The following is a 22,573-nucleotide window of genomic DNA, read 5'->3' on the forward strand; positions in this document are numbered from 1 at the left end:
CTCTTCCAGAATTATTTTCTTCCAAAATATAAGAAACATCACTGCAAATTAAATAATAATAAAGGTGTTGAAATCTGGATCAGTCTCCTGTAAAAATGTTAATTACCAATTAAGCAAGTACTACCTTTAGGTTTACTCAGAAAACAGAAAAATACAATGAAATAAATTATTTTCTCAAAACAGGACAACAGAAAACCATGCTTCTAAAGCTAATTCTCTTCTCCTACTAAAATACTCCTCACCATTTTTCTATCAGTCATTTTAAAAAGGCACAGCTCTGTATTTTAAAAAGTGGTAAGACCAATTGACCAACATACATAAATGTCACCTAAAACATATGTTTTATAATGTTTTTAGGTACCAGTTACACTAACAGAGTATAGTTCCTTATTCAAAGTTAGTTTAACGTTGTTCCATTAAGATGCCTTGGGATATTGTATTTTTTTGCCTGTTTAATTCACTCTTACCAAAGCGGACATCTGACCATTAACCAATTCTTTGAAGTAATGTAAATTAACAATGATATTTGCTTCTTTTTTTACAGGACCTAAATCACAGACTAAACTATCCTTGTTGAGTATTAAATGTAACCAGTAAACAATCTTTGTGACTGATAGACCATGAAATTTATAGGGTTTAATTATATCAGGTTGTTTATGACAGTTTGTAAACTACATATTCTCCTTTTCTCTGTAGCATATGCAGATCTTTCCATATTTGTACTACAAATTTCTGGCAATATTCAGAGAAAAAGGAAGGAATGAAGAGAATTGGGGCAAGAAAGAAGGAAGAGAAGAAAAGGGACAGATACACACTTCAAGTATAATTACTCTAGTTCTAAGCTTACTGCATAATACATCTGTTAAGGGTTTTTAAATGACATTTGTATCACAGCACACTCATGCATCTAATATTGAAATACTTTGCAAGCAAGTGCATGAACTGGAAAAAAGATTGGCAGAGTAATGCAGGAATGCAGTGTGATCACTGGTACTCAACACTGGAATTTGTGGTTCAGCTACAATTTTGAAATTTAGAACACAAAATTAGATCTCATACATCAAATATAGGTTAGGTTGTCTTCATGCACCCAATATGGTTTTTTTTTTTTTTTTTTTTTGGCCATGCCACATGGCTTGTGGGATCTTAGTTCATTGACCACGGATTGGACCTAGGCCCTTAGCAGTGAGAGCATGGAGTCCTAACCACTGGACCACCAGGGAATTCCCCCCAATATGTTTTTTAAAAATAAGTGTTTCATTATTTCTTCAGCAAAATACATCCTATAAGTTTACGGTGGACTACAAAGGTAAAAAAAGTGCTGTTATAATTTATTAATACTAAATGTTGGAATAATTTCCATGGTCCCATGTTGCCTGAAATAATAGGAGGCAGTAGTATAAGAATTGTGATGACTACTCTTATAAATGGATGCTTTTAATGTAATTTATTTTATAATTAAAACAATGTTGCTAATCATAGTATGTATTCCTTCATTTGCATCAGCTAAATCATAGTACCAGTAATAAGTTATAATTTAATAAATGCTTATTCATGTCAAACATTTTACATGCATGCATACTTAAATATATATACATATATATGCACACACATACACATACATATACATATGTATTTACTCATACACAGTTTTAAATATTGCAGTAGTTTTGCAAGGTACTTATATAATAACCCCCACGTTACAGATTCGAAAGTCAAACTGACTTGCCCACAGCCACATGGCTAATAAGTAGTTGAGCCTCAATTTTATTCTAGTCTACCTGACTCCGAAGTCCTGAACCTAATATGTGTTTCTCAAAAAGAATAAACATACAAGTTATAAAATAAATAAAAGCTATGGTTTTGTTGACAAAGATAAATTCTCAATGAGTAGATGAGAAATTTATATGCTGCACATAAAGCACAGATTGTTGAAATATGTCCCAAGTACAAATATTAGATCTTTCCAAATATAAGGTGATCTCTTGATAAGTTAGTAAAAATTTTAGTATTTTTAAACAGCTTTATTGCAGTATAATTTATATAGTCTGAATCATCAATTTAAAGTATATAATTCAATGCTTTTAGTATATTTAAAAGTTGGGAAATGATCATTGTAATCTAATTTTAGAATATTTTCATGGCACCAGAATGAAAACTTGTACCTATCTACAGCCACCCTCCATTCTCTCTACTAAATTCACTCCCTTGGTATAGTAATGGCTTCCCTACCCTCTCCCCACTCCTAGTAACCACTATACTTTTTGTCTCTAAGAATTTGTCTATTCCAGACATTTAGTACAAATGGGTTCATACATGTGTAGTCTTTTGTGACTGGATTATTTCATTTAACATAATGTTTTTAAATTGTGTTTATTTTGTAGCACATATCAATACTTCATTTTTATTTCCAAATAATATTCTATCATACATATATACCACATTTTGTTTATCTTCTCTTCAACTGATGGATATGGGGGTTTCCACTTTTTTGGCTAATATGAATAATGCTTCTATGAATATTCATGTGAAAGTTTTTGAATGAGCCCATGTTTTCATTTTTTCTTGGGTAAATCCCTAGGAGTGGAATTGCTAGGTCATTCGATACCTAATGTTAGCATTTTGAAGATCTGTCAAACTCTTTTCCAAAGTAGTTTGCTGCACCATTTTACATTGTCACCAGAAATATATGAGGATTCTGATTTTTCCACATCCTCATCAATATGTGTCATTAGCTGTCTTTTTGATTATAAACTTCTAGTGGGTGAAAATATGATAAAAGGTAATCTCTAGATGTGGAAGTTATTATATATACTTCTTTGGTTCCAGTAAGAACTTAAGTTCCATATTTGACTTCAATTATATTTTCTAAATAACAGGACAACAGTCCTTATGTTCTCTTATATAAGCTCTGGAATGGATAACTCCTTAACCAAAAAAATTATGCTCAACTCCAAATTCTTATATACGGTGATAATCTTATGCCAGTCATAGGGTTCCTGGGTGATGAAGTGATAATAAAATAAGCCCTCAGTCTCTGATATACATACACATAAAATATGCTCTTGGCTTTAAAAACAGAACATATAACATACAGAGCATTCCCCATACACATATTGAATGACTATCTTGATATATGTCAATGATACTTCTTCATTATCTGTACTATTTCCCACTGGCCAACCTAAAGTCAAACATGCCTGGTGATAAATATTTAGTAAGGTAAATGCTTCATGTCAATACAATGTTACAAGTAGGAATATATTTCATATAATAACATGCTTAGAGAAATATTTCAGATGAATATATAATGTTCTATGAGTAGGATGACGTGCTTAGACATTGCAAAATCTATTGAAGAAAACTATGCATATAACTTTCAGATACTATCAAGTTTAATGTTCCATGGCTTTGCTCCTTCTTGGATAATAATATAACCTAGTATTTTAAAAATCAATAATCACTTTTCTACCCAAATGATTATGCTGGTTAGAGAATGAAGGGGCAATAAAGAAATTGGGGGGCTTTTAACTAGCAGAGGAGAGACTACTCCTTTTAGAGCCGTTGTTAAGCTAGTGAGCTAAGAAGACAAATCTAAGACTTAACGGATGATTTATAATAATTTTCAGATCATAAAATTGATTTCAATTATTTTTAAAATCTCAGTTATGCTTTTAGAACTCAAGGATTTTCCTTCTGGTCCATTGTAAATGTTCATGACCTAATCAACATCTTTCAGAAAACTTTTACCAATTTTTGAGCCCACATTTTAATTTCTGGGCTATTCTCTGAGCTTTACTCCTTTCCAGCACCCTCCCTTCTCCTCTTCTTGGAACCTACTTCCAGTCCTTTTCCAATCTACCCATGACTTTAACCACTGCTTTTTCTGTCATAAAGTTAGATTTCAAGGAAAGTGCTATAAACTATAAATGCAATTTTTTCCCTTTGAATAAAAATTAACTGTTCAAACAGTTTGCATTTTTGGAGGTAATATTGAGGTAATTAAAGTTTACATGAACTGATTAGTTTCAGGTCATAAAATCAAAGTACTTAGCACAGAATTTGCATATCAGTTGTGCTTGAATTATTAAGTCAATTCCAGCCTTTATTTTTTGACAGTATCATATTGGATGGCTTCACCAAAGTCAAATGCTCTACCTCTGAGCTATAACCCCATGGATGGCTTCACTGAATGTGCATATGAATAACAGTATAAGAGACTAATGGTAGATAGAAAAACAGAGAGAAAATGGAAAACACCCCATAGTCAGTGCAATTTAGACCTGTGGTACACTAGTTGAATTTTTTTTTTGTTTTTAATGACTGTATTGGACTTTTAATCTGATTTTTTAAGTGTCTGATAATTGTGACTTAATGTAATTCTAAGTAAATTCTCTCGAGAATAATGTCAATACAGATAAAAAGATTTCATTAAATAACATCAGAAAATAATGAGATTCTCTTATAAATATTGCAAATTGATGGCAAACTAAGAAACTTCTCAAAATCAAATTATGTATGCTTTATGTGTATGTGTTTTCTACATAATAATCAATTCAACAGCCCTAATAACATTTCATAGAAAAACACATCATAATCCATCAGCCAAATGGAATATGAAAGTTACCTCTATCTGTATCAAAATAACATTTATTTAACCTACAAAAACAATTCTGTCTCTAATTTTATCTCCTATCATAGATACAACTCTCTACTTTTTAGAAATGTAAGCTATTATTATTATTAAAGGTTTCAGAAATAAAACCTCATTGTTATTATAATAAAATACATTAAGTACATTAAGAGGAGAGAAAAGAAAGAGAAATTTGTTATTTGGATTACTGTAATATGTATTCAATGGTTTTAGTCTCGATGTAATCCAAGTGGTTGAGACTAAGAAGTAAAAATTTAATAATAACAAAATTCCAAAAATAAGTAAAATAGACTTCTGAGACATATAAATTTACTGTACTAAGCTTAATAAGAATTTACAGAAAATGAGTGACAATATGTCTCTGAATTCTGGCTAATTCCAGTTTATTTATGACTGTAGACTTTACATATTTGTATTTAAAAATATCAATGTAGCACATAAGAAGGTAACACTGGCAAAAACAAACAAACCGAAAAGCCCCTAAATGTGATGAGCAGGAAGTAGGAAATGCCATTTGAAATAAAAGAAATAAACAATAGTAACAGAAACAAGACAACAAAAACAGATTTAATAATAAGGAACAAGATACATAATTCTATATGCAGAAATCATTCGAGTGTATAAAAGTTCATTGCTTATATTTTTATTTGAGACAATATCTTGATTAAACTGACGGAAACATGATCTGTTCATTTCAGCTTATCAAGTAAATACAAATGACTGAATAATGTTTCTTTATCAACACCTGCTTTCTCAATGGGCAAAACAGCACTGTATAGAGGCTGAGTTGGATGAATTCCCAAAGGAAGAAGTTAAATCTTTTTTCCATGTACTTTGAAGGGCTCTCTCTGGACAATTTATTGAAAATGCACAAATGAGACACTAAGTGCTCTATGCCCACCTGTGAAAGAATTTTAGTGCAATTTTCCCTATCCTTTTCTATTCCTCTTTCATTTACCATTTATTTTATCTGTATCTGTTTTGCTTCTCTTTGTGTTGGGAAAAATCATAATGGTGAAACTGAACTATTATTAAGGCTTGTTTTAAATCAATGCCTGGGAAAAAAATTAGCCTCTATTCTCACAAAGTGATAATGTCAATAAATGAGATCTTCCAGTTATGGTGCAGGAAATTAAAGCAATGATGGTCAAAAATTTAACAGTCACAAGAGACTACATAGTATTGATTCTAAGAAAAGATAGATTCCTGCTATCCAGAAAATGACCTCTCTTTCAAAATAAATGACTAAAACATAAAGCAAACAAGTTGTCAGTTCAGTAATAGGAAAATTTGCAAATATCGAAAGAGAAAAAACAACATAAAACAAAAATAAAAGCAAGTCAAGAAGTGTAAGAGAGCAAAATTGAACTATATAAGGACAATATTTATAGTATAGGTTACAAATAACAATATCAGTCAATTTAATACATTAGAGAGAAAATGCATTAATTAAAACGTAAAATCTTATGATCTAAGGGCAGTAACTGCTAATGGGTTTCTTTTAGAGGGTATAAAAATGTTCTAAAATTAGATAGTGGTGATGGATGCCTAACATTGAATGTACTAAAAACAACTGAATTGTATTCTTTAAAAGAGTGAATTTTATGGTATGCAAATTATATCAATAAAGGTGTTTTTTATTAAATTCTATTATCTAATCCCCCTCCCCTAAAATGTTTTTAGAAGCAAATACTGACAATATTTTTATCTAATCCTAATCTGGTCCATGATTGCCACTGGGATACACAAAATGACCTCAGATTCGACCACAATTCACAAAGGTTAGATTAAAAAATAATTACTATTACATTTAGACAAATTGTTTTATGTAGCTTGTCACTGTACTCAAGAAAAAAATTCAACAGAAGCGAGATGGTCTTCTTTTGATTGTATTGTTGGTGCTTCTACACCAATGTATATTCTATTATAACTATGCTCCCTATAACTCTGGAGTCCTCTTTTTGTTCCCTCCTTCTGAATCATCTCTTCTGGGAAATGAGCTGCTTTATTGCCAGCATATTCAGGCTGCTGACTGCTGGTGAAAAGTCATGAAATTTGGCTTACTAACTTCTGTACATTTGATGTTGTCTAACCTCATCTGAGCCTACACTACTGCTTGGAAATCGTTTTATTAATGTCTAATTGGCTCCTTAACACATTTTCCATAGTGCTCATTTCAAAGCTTTTCAAATCTGTCCTCTCAGTGTGACCTCACCTATTCACTCAAAAATCAGCATTTCCTATTTGATGGAAAAATTCCTCCATTTCCAAATTTATCTTTTCTGTTATTTCCTTCACACCTCAGAAGACAGGGGTCATCTGACTATTTCAAAAAAATCCTAGTTTAGTGGAAATAAGCCTGACTTATTTCATCACACGTCTGCCACTATCTACCTCCATCACCATGGACAAGGCAATTAATTTACCTGGTTCTTGATTTTTTTTCATCTATAAAATTAATGCCTTGGACTAGGTGAATTCTAAGGCCACTTTCAGTACTAAATCAAGGTTTTTCTCATCTTATGTCTAATCTTATGCCTTTCTATCCCCCTAGGACCTTTTCTTTTCATTCATCCTATATATATATATTTAATACAAATGAGGCATAAGATACTTCTCTCTACTAATCTCCTCTTACCAACTTGATTCTTCCCACCTTAGATATTTGGGGACTTCTTTTTTTTTTTTTTTTTTTTGCAGTACATGGGCCTCTCACCGTTGCGGCCCCTCCCGCCACGGAGCACAGGCTCCAGATGCGCAGGCCCAGCGGCCACAGCTCACGGGCCCAGCCGCTCCGCAGCACGTGGGATCTTCCTGGACCGGGACACGAACCCATGTCCCCTGCATCAGCAGGCAGACTCTCAACCACTGCGCCACCAGGGAAGCCCCTGGGACTTCATTTTAAAAAATCCTTCTTCATTACTGTTACCATGAATTAATATTTTCACTATTTCTCAATCAAACTTTTTCAGGCTGTAGACAACACTTGAAGACTCTACTTTGTTGCCACTGACTTATCTCTTCACACTTTCCAATTTGGCTTCTGCTTCCAGGACTTTGCCAAAATAGTTGTTGCAAAGGAAAAATGGACAGAGAATACCACCTTAAAACTTTCTTCTCACTTTCCCCATGGTTCTCTTTTAAGGCTCTGGTCATCTCTTTTCTTTATTTTTATTCTCCCTCCTCAATCTATGTTCTAAATGTGAGTATACATCAGAGATCTATCTTGGTCATCTTTCTAAACGTTTTCTATTGAAACTCATTCATTCTCAGGATCCCAACTATTATATTGATGTGGATTACTGAAATATTTTTCACTGAATTCCTTTCCATAAGTATGCTGATCATCTCTATGGGTATGTTTCACCAATTTGAAGCCATGTTGAAAATAAAGTTCATCACTGTACCTCGATAGCCACCTAGGGGAAAAAAGGAAAACACAAGCTGCCCCTGCTCATATACTTTATCTTTCTGTTAATGATATAAGTTACTTTCTAGTGACTAGAATTGACATGTCAGGAAGAAGAGAAGCCATTAAAGTCAGGGACTACACTGTCCTCTGAATACACATCTTTAATACAGCTAGCTCTTCATTTGACAAGTGTCTCAATGCTCTGAAAGATATTAAAAGTATCAACCTTTTATAATTACTCAAGGTTGTGATGTAGATGTGCAATCTCAGGAATATTTTTTCTCTCTTTATATCATAACAAAAGTATAACCCATGAACTGAATTATCTCCATTTGCTTCTACAGTTCTGTTGTTTATTGCTGTGAAGTGATATAAAGACCTTAGCTTCTGAGAAAATGCAAAGTTTCAATTTCAACTAGATTTTAAAAGAGGAAAAAAAAGGAAAGAAAACATAAACTCACACTTTATCTGTTCCATAACTCCTATAGTCTACTGCAGCTGACACAGCCACAATGAGCGCAGGCATCCCATAGCCGACCAGGTAAAAGTATTTCCTTCGTGAATGTTCACTCTCAAAAACCTCCACCAGCATGATATAGAGCTGCACTCCCTCCAGGAACATCCACGTGAAGGCAGCCAAGAAGAAGAAATGTAAGAGAGCAGCAAAAACGGCACAGGCAATCTAGGGAAAGGAACAAATGATTCAGTCAAATAACTACCAAATGAAATACCAACTGCCATAAAATTAAAATAAATATTTATTAAGACTGCAATAATAAGATAGGTCTGCAAAATAATAATCGAGACAAGATTCTTAAAATTCAGACATTAAAACCTAATTAAATATAACTTATCTGTGAAAACTGTATTTAACATTTTATTAATAACGGCTATGGATGAGAGCAGAGCATTATAATAAGAAAAAAGTATAACATATAGGGAAAAGTTCTAATAAGATCCTATTGATAATTATTACTGAGATTAGTCTAAAGGTTTTAAAATAGATCTCATGAATTTTTTGCTTGGTCATAATCCTGTGTTTATTAACATATTAAGTTCTTCAATGTAAGTGAAAGAGAAACACTAAAATCAAGGAAAATAAAAGCTCTTAAAATAAAAAATATAATAATTAAAGTATTTTATAATGAGATTATTAATTCATTATTATTTATTGTTTATTTCTTCCTTGCCTTGTTTCAGAAAGGATTTAAGATGACATTGGGAAGTTCATACTGCATAGGTGTAAATGTAGATCTGGTTAAAATAAAGTATTCCAGAAGTGCTTTCATTCTCTCATTTTTTGTTATTTTTACTAAATGTTGGTCTATACAAGCTTGGTCACAAGAGGCAGCTAGCCCTTACTTTAGTATATTTTCTAAGGTACTATAAGTTTCAGCTGACCATATATTAATTTTCTTATGTGAGTTCCTGAAATTCTCACTCCTTTGGAGGGGATGCCTTCATTTTTTATAAGAAGTCCTAACTAATATCTACAGTTCCTACTAGAAAAGGCAACAAATTTATAGAAATTAACTGATTAGTATGGATTCAATGATGAGTATGATCCTTGAGAAATGAGACAAAGGGCAGGTCTATCTCCTTGGATTAGAGAGAGGACGATGAAGGGGAGATGAGGCAGTCAAGTGTCAAAGGGGCTAGAAAGAGAAAGCAGAGCCTGACTGCCACATAATAGGCAGAAAGAGAACACATATCCAGCCATAAGAGTAAAGACAAATTGGGCTGAGCCGCACTCAACACCAATTTTTGATATCAATCATTGTCCTTTATGCTACATGTCAGAAGTTTTCTGCAGTATGCAACATTTGGAGAAGTTTATCATACCATATGTAACATCAAGAAGCAAAAATAAGAATAAGGTTTCTAAATGAAAAGAAATCACAGAGCATTTGAATTGCAGGTTAAAAAGAGAATGAAATGATTTCTTCATGGGAAATAACATCGTTTTCCATTTCTTGCTTTGTAGAGTTAGAACTTCAACTATTAATTTTTGTTATCAGAAGGCTTTACTTTTTTGGAGAAAAAAATGTGTACTTTGATTGCTTATTCATCTGTATGCATTTATGGGAAAAACTGTCACATTTGTATATGATAACCAGTTAAAAGTATAATCATCATAATTGTACCCTTCACAGCCATTAATCATGAATGTGTAATCACAAACATGAATCCAACTGCATTTTCATTGTAACGTACTGTATACATATGGACACATACCAGAGAACAGCATTAAATGAATGAATTATTTATTATGCCTACAAGTCTTCTAAAAATGAAAATTTTCATTTGCAGTTTTAGTCATAAGAACCAACTTGTGTTATGTGCCTGAATCTTAAGTTAGTAGAAAGGGCCTCACAAAAATTACAAATGTGCATAAAGACTGTTTAATATATTAGATATTGTCTGTTGATCATATTTTCTGTTTGGGTTTATCAAGAACAGTTGGCTAGTGTTATTCATTTTTTCCTATTTCTTTCCTTCCCTCCTTCCTTTCCTCCCTCACTCTCTCCCTCCCTCTCTCCCCATCTCTCTCCCTCCTTCCCTTCCTTTTGTGATATGGCTAAATGTGGTTAGTAGTAAAGTATAAAGCATGAAGTTAGCACTTAAAGATATAAACAGAACTTGAGAAAATATAAAGTGTAAAACAATATTTGGGAAGAGTATATAAATTGTAAAAATGACATTGAGTTTGAACTATTTTCCAAAATAGGTCAATTAGAAAAACTCATGTTAGGAGACCTTCAAGATGGCAGAGGAGTAAGACATGGAGAGCACCTTCCTCCCCACAAATACAGCAGAAATAGATCTACATGTGGAACAACTCCTACAGAATGCCTACTTAATGCTGACAGAAGAACTCAGATTTCTCACAAGGTAAGAAACTCCCCACATACCTGGGTAGGGCAAAATAAAAAAAAAAAGAAAAGAGACAAAAGAATAAGGATGGGACCTACACCAGTGGGAGGGAGCTGTGAAGGAGTAAAAGTTTCCACACACTAGGAAGCCCCTTCAATGGCAGAGATGGGGGGTGGTGGTGGGGAAGCTTTGGAGCCATGGAGGAGAACACAGCAACAGTGGTGCAGAGGGCAAAGCGGAGAGATTCCTGCACAGAGGGTTGCTGCCGACCAGCACTCACCAGCCTGAGAGGCTTGTCTGCTCACCTGCTGGGGTGGGTGGGGGCTGGGAGTGAGCCTCGGGCTTCGCAGGTCAGATCCTAGGGAGAGGACTGGTGTTGGCTGCATGAACACGGCCTGAAGGGGGCTAGTGCACCACCTAGGCTGGAGGGAGTCTGGGAAAAAGTTTGGAACTGCCTAAGAGGCAAGAGACCATTGTTTCAGGGTGCACAAGGAGAGGGGATTCAGAGCACCACCTAAACGAGCTCCAGAGACTGTCGTGAGCTGCAGCTACCAGCACGGATCCCAGAGACGGGCATGCAACACTAAGGCTGCTCCTGTAGCCATCAAGAAGCCTATGTGCAAGAACAGGTCACTATCCACACCTTCCCTCCAGGGAGCCACTGCCAGAGTCCCGTGAAACGGAAAACTTCCCCAGGAAAACACATGGCGTGCCTCAGGCTGTTGCAACATCACTCCAGGCTCTGCCACAGCAGGCTAGCCCCACATTCCATACCTCTGCTCCCCACAGCCTGAGTGAGCCAGAGCCCCCTAATCAGCTGCTCCTTTAACCCCATCCTGTGGGTGCTAAGAACAGACACCCTCAGGAAACTTATATACAGAGGCGGGGACAAATCCAAAGCTGAACCCCAGGATCTGTGTGAACAAAGAAGAGAAAAGGAAATCTCTCTCAGCAGCCTCAGGAGAAGCTGATTATATCTTCACAATCAACTTGATGTACCCTGCATCTGTGGAATACATGAATAGACAACGAATCATCACAAAACTGAGGTGGTGGAGTTTGGGAGCAACTGTAGACTTGGGGTTTGCTTTCTGCATCTAATTTGTTTCTGGTTTTATGTTTATCTTAGTTTAGTATTTAGAGTTTATTATCATTGGTAGATTTGTTTATTGATTTGGTTGCTTTCTTCCTTTTTTTAATATATATATATATTTTTTTTTTCCTTTTTCTCTTTTTGTGAGTGTGTATGTGTATGCTTCTTTGTGTGATATTGTCTGTACAGCTTTGCTTTTACCCTTTGTCCTAGGGTTCTGTCTGCCCATTTTTTTGTTTGTTTGTTTGTTTTTCTTTTTCTTTTTTTTTTAAGTACAGTTTTTAGTGCTTCTTATCACTGGTGAATTTGTTTTTTGGTTTGGTTGCTCTCTTCCTTCTTTCTTTCTTTTTTTAAAATTACCTTTTAATTTTTAATTTTTTTTTTGGTATGCGGGCCTGTCACTGTTGTGGCCTCTCCTGTTGAGGAGCACAGGTTCTGGACACGCAGGCTCAGCGGCCATGGCTCATGGGCCTAGCTGCTCCTCAGCGTGTGGGATCTTCCCGGACTGGGGCACAAACCCATGTCCCCTGCATCGGCAGGTGGACTCTCAAACACTGCGCCACCAGGGAAGCCCCAATTTTTAAATTGTAATAATTATTTTTTATTTTAATAACGTTATTTTATTTTATTCTCTTCCTCCCTCCCTCCCTCCCTCCCCCCCTCTCTCTTTCTTTCTTTTTTTTTCCTCCCTTTTCTTTTGAGCCGTGTAGCTGACAGGGTCTTGGTGCTCTGGCCGGGTGTCAGACCTGTGCCTCTGATGTGGGAGAGCCAAGTTCAGGACATTGGTCCACCAGAGACTTTCTGGTTCCATGTAATATCAAAAGGCAAAAATCTCCCAGAGATCTCTATCTCAGTGCTAAGACCCAGCTCCACTCAATGACCAGCAAGCTACAGTGCTGGACACTCTATGCCAAACAACTAGCAACACAGGAATGCAAACCCACCCATTAGCAGAGAGGCTGCCTAAAATCATAAGAAGGTTACAGACACCCCAAAACACACCACTGGACGAGGTCTTGCCCATCAGAAAGACAAGATCTAACCCAGGCCACTGGGGGCAGACACCAAAAACAATGGGAAATACGAACCTGCAGCCTGCAAAAAGGAGACCCCAAACACAGTAAATTAAGCAAAATAAGAAGAGAGAGAATTATGCATCTGATGAAGGAGCAAGGTAAAAACTCACCAGACCAAACAAATGAGAGGAAATAGGCAGTCTACCTGAAACATAATTCAGAGTAATTCTAGTAAATATGATCCAAAATCTTGCAAATAAAATGGAGAAAATAAAAGAAACATTTAACAAGTACCTAAAAGAACTTAAGGGCAAACAAACAATGATCAACAACATAATAAATGAAATTAAAAGTTCTCTAGAAGGAATCAATAGCATTATAACTGAGGCAGAAGAACTGATAAGCACCCTGGAAGATAAAATAGTGGAAATAACTACTGCAGAACAGAATAAAGAAAAAAGAATGATCAGAATTAAGGACAGTCTTAGACAACATTGGGACAACATTAAATGCACCAACATTCAAATTGTAGTGGTCCCAGAAGAAGAAGAGAAAAAGAAAGGGATTGAGAAAATATTTGAAGAGATTATAGTTGCAAACTTCCTTAATATGGGAAATGAAATAGTCAATCAACTCCAAGAAGTGCAGAGAGTCCCATACATGATAAACCCAAAGAGAAACATGCCAAGACCCATATTAATCAAACTATCAAAAATTAAATACAAAGAAAAAAATATTAAAAGCAGCAAGGGAAAAATAGCAAATAACATACAAGGGAATTCCCATAAGGTTAACAGCTGAAACTCTGCAAGCCAGAAGGGAGTGGCAGGATATATTTAAAGTGATAAAAAGGAAAAACCTACAACCAAGGTTACTCTACCCAGCAAGATTCTCATTTAGATTCAATGGGGAAATTAAAACCATTACAGAGAAGCAAAAGTGAAGAGAATTCAGCACCACTAAACCACCAACAAATGCTAAAGGAACTTCTCTGGACAGGAAACGCAAGAGAAGGAAAAGACCAACAATAAGAAACACAAAATAATTAAGAAAATGGTAATAGGACATACATATCGATAATTGCCTTAAATGTAAATGGATTAAATGCTCCAACCAAAAGACACAGACTGGCTGTATGGATACAAAAGCAAGACGGATATATATGCTGTCTACAAGAGACCCATTTCAGACCTAGGGACACATAGTGACTGAAAGTGAGGGATGGAAAAAGATATTGCATGCAAATGGAATTCAAAAGAAAGCTGGAGTAGCAATTCTCATATCAGAAAAAATAGACTTTAAAACAAAGACTATTACAAAAGGCAAAGAAGGACACTACATAATGATCAAGGGATCAATCCAAGAAGAAGATATAACAATTGTAAATATTTATGCACCCAACATAGGAGCACCTCAATATATAAGGCAAATGCTAACAGACATAAAAGGGGAATCAACAAAAACACAATCATAAAACGGGACTTTAACACCCCACTTTTACCTATGGACAGATCACCCAAAATGAAAATAAATAAGGAAACACAAGCTCTAAATGATATATTAAACAAGATGGACTTAAATGATATTTATAGGACATTCCACCCAAAAACAACAGAATACACTTTGTTCTCAAATGCTCATGGGACATTCTCCAGGATAGATCATATCTTGGATCACAAGAAAGCCTTGGTAAATTTAAGAAAATTGAAATCATATCAAGTATCTTTTCCGACCACAAAGCTATGAGACTATATATCAATTAGAGGAAAAAAATCTGTAAAAAATACAAACACATGGAAGCTAAATAATACACTACTTAATAACCAAGGTATCACTTAAGAAATCAGAGAGGAAATATAAAAATACCTAGAAACAATGAAAATGAAAACACAATGACCCAGAACCTATGGGCTGCAGCGAAAGCAGTTCTAAGAAGGAAGTTTATAGAAATACAAGCCTACCTCAAGAACTCAAGTAAACAACTTAACCTTACACCTAAAGCAATTAGAGAAAGAACAAAAAGACCCCAAAGTTAGCAGAAGGAAAGAAATCATAAAATCAGATCAGAAATAAGTAAAAAAGAAATGAAGGAAAGAGTAGCAAAGGTCAATAAAACTACAAGCTGGTTCTTTGAGAAGATAAACAAAATTGATAAACCATTAGACAGACTCATCAAGAATAAAAGGGAGAAGACTCAAATCAATAGAATTAGAAATGAAAAAGGAGAAGTAGCAACTGACACTGCAGAAATACAAAGGATCATGAGAGATTACTACAAGCAACTATATGCCAATAAAATGGACAACCTGGAAGAAACTGACAAATTCTTAGACAAGCACAACCTTCTGAGACTGAACCAGGAAGAGATAGATAATATAAACAGACCAATTTCAAGCACTGAAATTGAGGCTGTGATTAAAAATCTTCCAACAAACAAAAGCCCAGGACCAGACGGCTTCACAGGCAAATTCTATCAAACATTTAGAGACGACTTAACACCTATCATTCTCAAACTCTTCCAAAATATAGCAGAGGGAGGAACACTCCCAAACTCATTCTATGAGGCCACCGTCACCCTGATACCAAAACCAGACAAAGATGTCACAAAGAAAGAAAACTACAGGCCAATATCACTGATGAACATGGATGCAAAAATCCTCAACAAAATACAAGCAAACAGAATCCAAAAGCATATTAAAGTGTTATACACCATGATCAAGTGGGGTTTATACCAGGAATGCAAGTATTCTTCAATATTAGCAAATCAATCAGTGTGATAAACCATATTAACAAATTGAAGAGAAAAACCATATGATCATCTCAATAGATGGAGAAAAAGCTTTTGACAAAATTCAAAACCCATTTATGATAAAAACCCTCCAGAAAGTAGGCATAGAGGGAACCTACCTCAACAAAATTAAGGCCATATATGACAAACCGACAGCAAACATTGTTCTCAATGGTGAAAAATTGAAACCATTTCCACTAAGATCAGGAACAAGACAAGGTTGTCCACTCTTAACACTATTATTCAACATAGTTTTGTAAGTTTTCGCCACAGCAAGCAGAGAAGAAGAAATAAAAGGAATCCAAATCAGAAAAGAAGTAAAGCTGTCACTGTTTGCAGATGACATGATTCTATACATAGAGAATCCTAAAGATGCTACCAGAAAACTGTTAGAACTAAACAATGAATTTGGCAAAGTAGCAGGTTACAAAATTAATGCACAGAAATCTCGTGCACTCCTATACACTAATAATAAAAAATCTGAATGAGAAATTAAGGAAACACTCTAATTTACCATTGAAATAAAAAGAATAAAATACCTAGGAATAAACCTACCTAAGGAGACAAAAGACCTGTATGCAGAAAACTATAAGACACTGACGAAAGAAATTAAAGATGATACAAAGAGATGGAGGGATATACCATGTTCTTGGATTGGAAGAATGAACATTGTGAAAATGAGTATACTATCCAAAGCAATCTGCAGATTCAATGCAATCCCTATCAAACTACCAATGGCATTTTTCACAGAACTAGAACAAAAATTCCACAATTTGTATGGAAACACAAAAGAACCCAAATAGCCAAAACTATCTTGAGAAACAAAAACAGAGCTGGAGGAATCAGGCTCTTGGACTTCAGACTACACTACAAAGCTACAGTAATCAAGACTGTATGGTATGGGCATAAAAATAGAAATATAGATCAATAGAACAGGATAGAAATCCCAGAGATAAACCCATGCACATATGGTCAGCTTATTTTTGATAAAGGAGGCCAGAATATACAATAGAGAAAAGACAGCCTCTTCAATACGTGGTGCTGGGAAAACCGGACCGCTACATGTAAAAGAATGAAATTAGAACATTCTATAACTCCATACACAAAAATAAACTTAAAATAGATTAAACCTGAATATAAGGCCAGACACTATAAAACTCTTAGAGGAAAACATAGGCAGAACACTCTATGACATAAATCATAGCAAGATCCTTTTGAATCAACCTCCTAGAGAAATGGAAATAAAAAACAAAAATAAACAAATGGGACCTAATGAAACTTAAAAGCTTTTGCACAGCAAAAGAAACCATAAGCAAGATGAAAAGACAACTCTTAGAATGGGAGAAAATATTTGCAAATGAAGCAACTGACAAAGGATTAATCTCCAAAATATACAAGCAGCTCGTGCATCTCAATATCAAAAAAACAAACATCCCAATCCAAAAATGAGCAAAAGACCTAAATAGACATATCTCCAAAGAAGATATACAGATTGCCAACAAACACATGAAAGAATGCTCAACATCACTAATCATTAGAGAAATGCAAATCAAAACTACAATGAGGTATCACCTCACACCAGTAAGAATGGCCATCACCAAAAAATCTAGAAATAATAAATGCTGGAGAGGGTGTGGAGGAAAGGGAACCCTCTTGCACTAATGGTGGGAATGTAAATTGATACAGCCACTATGGAGAACAGTATGGAGGTTCCTTAAAAAACTAAAAATAGAACTATCATGTGACCCAGCAATCCCACTAGTGGCATATACCCTGAGAAAACCATAATTTAGAAAGTGTCATGCTCATTGCAGATCTATTTATAATAGACAGGACATGGAAACAACCTAAGTGTCCCTCGACAGATGAATGGATAAAGAAGATGTGGCACATATATACAATGGAATATTACTCAGCCATAAAAAGAAATGAAATTGAGTTATTTGTAATGAGGTGGATGGACCTAGAGTCTGTCATACAGAGTGAAGTAAGTCGGAAAGAGAAAAACAAATACCGTATGTTAACACATGTATATGGAATCTAAAAAAATTTTTAAAAATGTTTCTGAAGAACCTAGGGGTAGGACAGGAATAAAGATGCAGACGTAGAGAATAGATTTGAAGACATAGGGAGCAGTAAGGGTAATCTAGGATGAAGTGAGAAAGTGGCATTGACTTACATATACTACCAAATGTAAAATAGATAGCTAGTGGGAAGCAGCCGTATATCACAAGGAGATCAGCTCAGTGCTTTGTGACCACCTAGAGGTGTGAGATAGGGAGCGTGGGAGGGAGATGCAAGAAGGAGGAGATATGGGGATATATGTATATGTATAGCTGATTTACTTTGTTATAAAGCAGAAATTAACACACTATTGTAAAGTAATTATACTCTAATAAAGATGTTAAAAAAAAGATTAAAAAAAAACAACTCATGTTTGACATGCAGTTTTCAATATAATTTCCAGTGTTTTTTTAAAAAAATATATTATAAACTTCAAAGAATAACAATTACATGTTAGAAAATATACTCCTCCATTCCCCAAATGATTTAAGTTTTCTCAATATTCAGCTTTGTGATTAAAAAAATTAAAGAAAAAGATTAATGAAGAAACACAGTTCTTTAGAAAGGCAAGTTTTTGAACAGAATTCCTGAAGAAATGTGCATTCATACATCCATATATTCACTGCTTCTTTATGACAATGGACATGAAAAAGGGAATACTGAATAATCTTAAAATTAGTAACTATCTTAGACAACTGGAAGAGAGGATTGGTGTATTGGAAAACTGGAAGTGGAGAAATTCTTTTCTAACACCAAAATAAATTGCTTACTGGTTGATCTGTTCGGTTGATCCCGATCAAGAAGAGCAGTTCTGCTACAAAAAGGCTGATGCAGAGGTTCTTATGGATGGTGTTACGGTCACTCTGGAGCCCACGGAAAAAGCAAAATGTGAAGATGCAAATCAGGAGACAAACAAGGGACAGCAAAATTCCAACCCATGTGATCACATCCAGAAGAAGGTCATGGACCGCGTCACTGTGCTGGAAACACAATAGAAAAGCCGTAAGTTGCAATTATGCATAACCAATTACAAAGTTTATAAGGGTCTGTTTCCATGAAGCATGATTTTAATAATGTACTAAATATCCTCCACAAATGCAATGAATAAGATAACTTAATCATTTGGGTTTTCTAATCCACAGGTAAAGCATTTTATCTTTTCGGTGAAGTGTAAATCAGTTTGTCAATAGTGTTTGCACCTTTCTTAGCTTTGTACATTTTTAGTTGTACATTTCCAACTAAGTACATTGTCAGCTGAAGCATATCAACTGAATTCTGGCCAAAGATTTCAAGGTAAAGCTTTTCATTTTTCTACCCCACATCACGTTTTTAGGTTAATATTTTTACAACTCTTGCTAGGGAATACTCTATATAAAAATTGTTATACACTTAGGAAAGTGGTATCACAACTGAAATTTATTTGAATCACTGAAGAATTTTTATTAAAAAAATACAATTCCTCTGTCCTATAAATCCTTTATCAGAATTTCGAAGGTTGAGTTCATAAAAGTATGTAATTTTATAAAGATCTCCAGTTAATTCTGATGGACAGCCACATATGTGTACCATTTATTTAGTGGAAAATCTAAAAGAATGAGGATAGTCACTGGATTTATATTCATATTGAATGGCTTAAGGAGATCAAGAAGTTTGATCCCTGAAAGGTTTTGCATGAATAGAACCTGTTATACACAGATGGAAAATAAGTATTCAGAATTACTATACCCGATAGCAGCCCAAAACAGATAGTAGAGCCATGAAAAAGAAATACGCTCATGAAAACTTCCACACTGAAACTACATTATGTGGCTCTATTACATTCCTGTGAGTTCCATACCTGCCATGTTCCTTGGTTTGTCCACTATCTCATTTCTGTCTTTGTTCTAAGATTCAAAACTCCATTTCCACTCTATGATAGTTTGCCTCCGTCGAAACCACTTTTGTGAAGCTTAGAATGTATGGTAGCCCAACACATCAGTGTACCAACATGTTGGAGCAGAATCGAGAAACTGTCTATGACTGTCAATTCCTCTTTTCTTCCTAGGTTTCTTGAAAATTCTTAAAGACTTAACTTCCAACAGTAGGGGAATACATAAATAATGGTTGATATTTATGGAATGATATTCAAAAGAGGAGTAGAAAATCAGTGTTCTAGATTTATAGTCACAAACATAGATACTTCTCAAAAATCTAATATTAGGTTTTAAAAAATGCAAGTGGCGGGCTTTCCCGGTGGCGCAGTGGTTGAAAGTCCGCCTGCCGATGCAGGGAACACGTGCCCCGGTCCAGGAAGGTCCCACATGCCGCGGAGTGGCTAGACCCGTGAGCCATGGCCGCTGACTCTGCGCGTCCGGAGCCTGTGCTCCGCAACGGGAGATGCCACAACAGTGAGAGGCCCGCGTACCGCAAAAAAAAAAAAAAAAAAAAAAAAAAAAAAAAAAAAATGCAAGTGGCAAAAGTATCTATACAGTATGATACCATTTATGTAAAATTTTAAATGACACAAATCAATGACATTGATTTTTATGGATATATGCATAAGTAGTGAAAGCATAACGTGCATGGGAAATATTTTAGTTGAAAACAAAGATATGTGTTTCTAATTGACATCTTTTTCAATTGTATAGATCATACACATTGTTTTTTGTTTTAGGATGGAAGTTACTACATTTAGTTGTCTCCCACATTGTTAGCTCACCTTAAAAAATTCATAAATATCCAGGTTTTCTATTTTTGTTTTTATTCAAACTTTGTACCTTTATGTTTTATATAAACTTCATACAAAGATTATTCTGAATGTGGAATTTCTCCTTACAAGTGAGCTACCATGCTGTAACCTGAATCACAGCACTTCGCATATTGCTAGATACAACTTCACAGTTGTTATCTGATAAAGAACTCTGCTAGGACACTGTCAATGAAAGAGTTTCAAACTATTCCTGCATAACTCTAGATGTATTTCTCGGAAGGAGCTCAAATCATGAAAGAAAACCACATGAAATTTTGCTTTAACTGCTTTGTTCTCCAGGGGACACTGCTAAAGTAGTGTTGGGTCTCTGATAGCTTAAATTACTTTTACTATTGGAGAGTGGAGAGTGGTTAGTGCTACCCGGTTCCCTGAACAGAGGGCTATTTGCTCTTCTTTGACTCAAAGGAAAGATGCTGTAATTGAGTATCAAGCACCAGCGTTCAGCACAGCAGTCTTCCATAATGGCAGGTATAATACATTCTCAAATATATCCTAAAGACCTAAAACACTAAAAAAGAAAGAAAGAAAGAAAAAAAAGAAACCAAATAACTCCGGCTTTTCCTGGGTAGTTGCATTATTAGAAATAATGTATTGACTTTACTCAGTGCCTTTGTAGGTCTTTCAAAAACCCCATGCAGAGTTATTAAGAGAAGAATACCAAATGTCAAAACAACAGTACAAAAAGTACATAACACTCAAAGAAAGAACAAAAAAGTCTAGCAATTAATTAGTAATCATCTTTCAGGTATTACTGTCTAGTTCAGAAAACATAAACACCAACTACCTTATATGTATTATACTGTGATCGAATGTAACTCACCACTTGAATTTTATCAGTAAGATGAAAGAAAAAGAACAATGGACATTAAATGTGAACAAGACCTATGAGTTTAGCCTTCTTTATAATAGTCTGTCATAACAGAACTTACAGGAGGCCAAGCATGGTAAAAAGCAGCCCCCCTTCAAGAGGATGGTCGATTGAATAAAACTCCTAGGTAGAGTCTTAACAATGTGATAATAGATCAAGTATTCCTATTTCCAAGTTCCCACGTTTTGAGTACTCTATAACTCAATCACCCCTGCATGAACTATATACCATTATGTGACTTGAGATCTTATTAGTCTTATATCTTATTATTATATCCTAGCACTTAGTATTGGGCTTGACACATTAAAAATGATTAATAAATATTTGTTTTTGAATGGTTATAAGAACACTACTCCACTTAAACCAAATGTCTAAGGGCTGAACCCTCTTACATCAGTATAGTTTTAGTATCCATTTAATCCCCACTGGATTTTAAAAAGTATCAATATCAAAAATTACATGTTCAAAGCATATCCCGTTTCTCCCTCCACCCCCCACTCCCAAATCTATTGTTCCTTCTGTTTTCCTCATTTCGGTAAACAGCAACTTTGTTCTTTGAAGTGTTCTGGCCAAGAACTGAAGAGTCATATTGATTCCTCTTTTTCACACACTCCTTTTTTTTTTTTTTTTTTTCGGTATGCGGGCCTCTCACTGTCGTGGCCCCTCCCGCCACGGAGCACAGGCTCCGGATGCACAGGCTCAGCGGCCACGGCTCACGGGCCCAGCCACTCTGTGGCATGTGAGATCTTCCCAGACCGGGGCACGAACCCATGTCCCCTGCATCGGCAGGCGGACTCTCAACCACTGCGCCACCAAGGAAGCCCTCATACACTCTTAATTCATCAAGAAATCTTGCAGCTCCTGTCTTCTATCTGACAGCTGCTTCTCCCCTCAATTGCACCAAATTGGTTAGAGCTACCTGATTTTTTTTTAAACAGCCTCCTAAAGGATGTCCCTAATTTGACCCTCATCCACCCCCCTTTCCTCTCTGTTCAACAAGATGGAGAGATTCTCTTTAAATACAAGCCAGAGAGTGCACCACGGGTGCACGAGTG

General features: G+C 35.3%; 1 protein-coding gene across 12 annotated transcripts in view; it reads right to left on the minus strand.

Moving 5' to 3' along the window:
* ADGRL3 (adhesion G protein-coupled receptor L3) overlaps positions 1–22,573 on the minus strand; it is an 861,986-nt gene that overhangs the window by 85,035 nt on the left and 754,378 nt on the right. For all 12 annotated transcript variants that reach the window (XM_067035741.1, XM_067035740.1, XM_067035734.1 and 9 more), the window contains 2 exons: positions 18,672–18,881; positions 8,528–8,748 (listed from right to left, as the gene is read on the minus strand). In XM_067035741.1, coding sequence (XP_066891842.1) covers positions 8,528–8,748; positions 18,672–18,881 — 431 coding nt within the window. The remainder of the gene's footprint in view (positions 1–8,527; positions 8,749–18,671; positions 18,882–22,573) is intronic.

The sequence above is a fragment of the Kogia breviceps genome, chromosome 6 (assembly GCF_026419965.1).
Source record: "Kogia breviceps isolate mKogBre1 chromosome 6, mKogBre1 haplotype 1, whole genome shotgun sequence".
NCBI lineage: Eukaryota > Metazoa > Chordata > Mammalia > Artiodactyla > Physeteridae > Kogia > Kogia breviceps.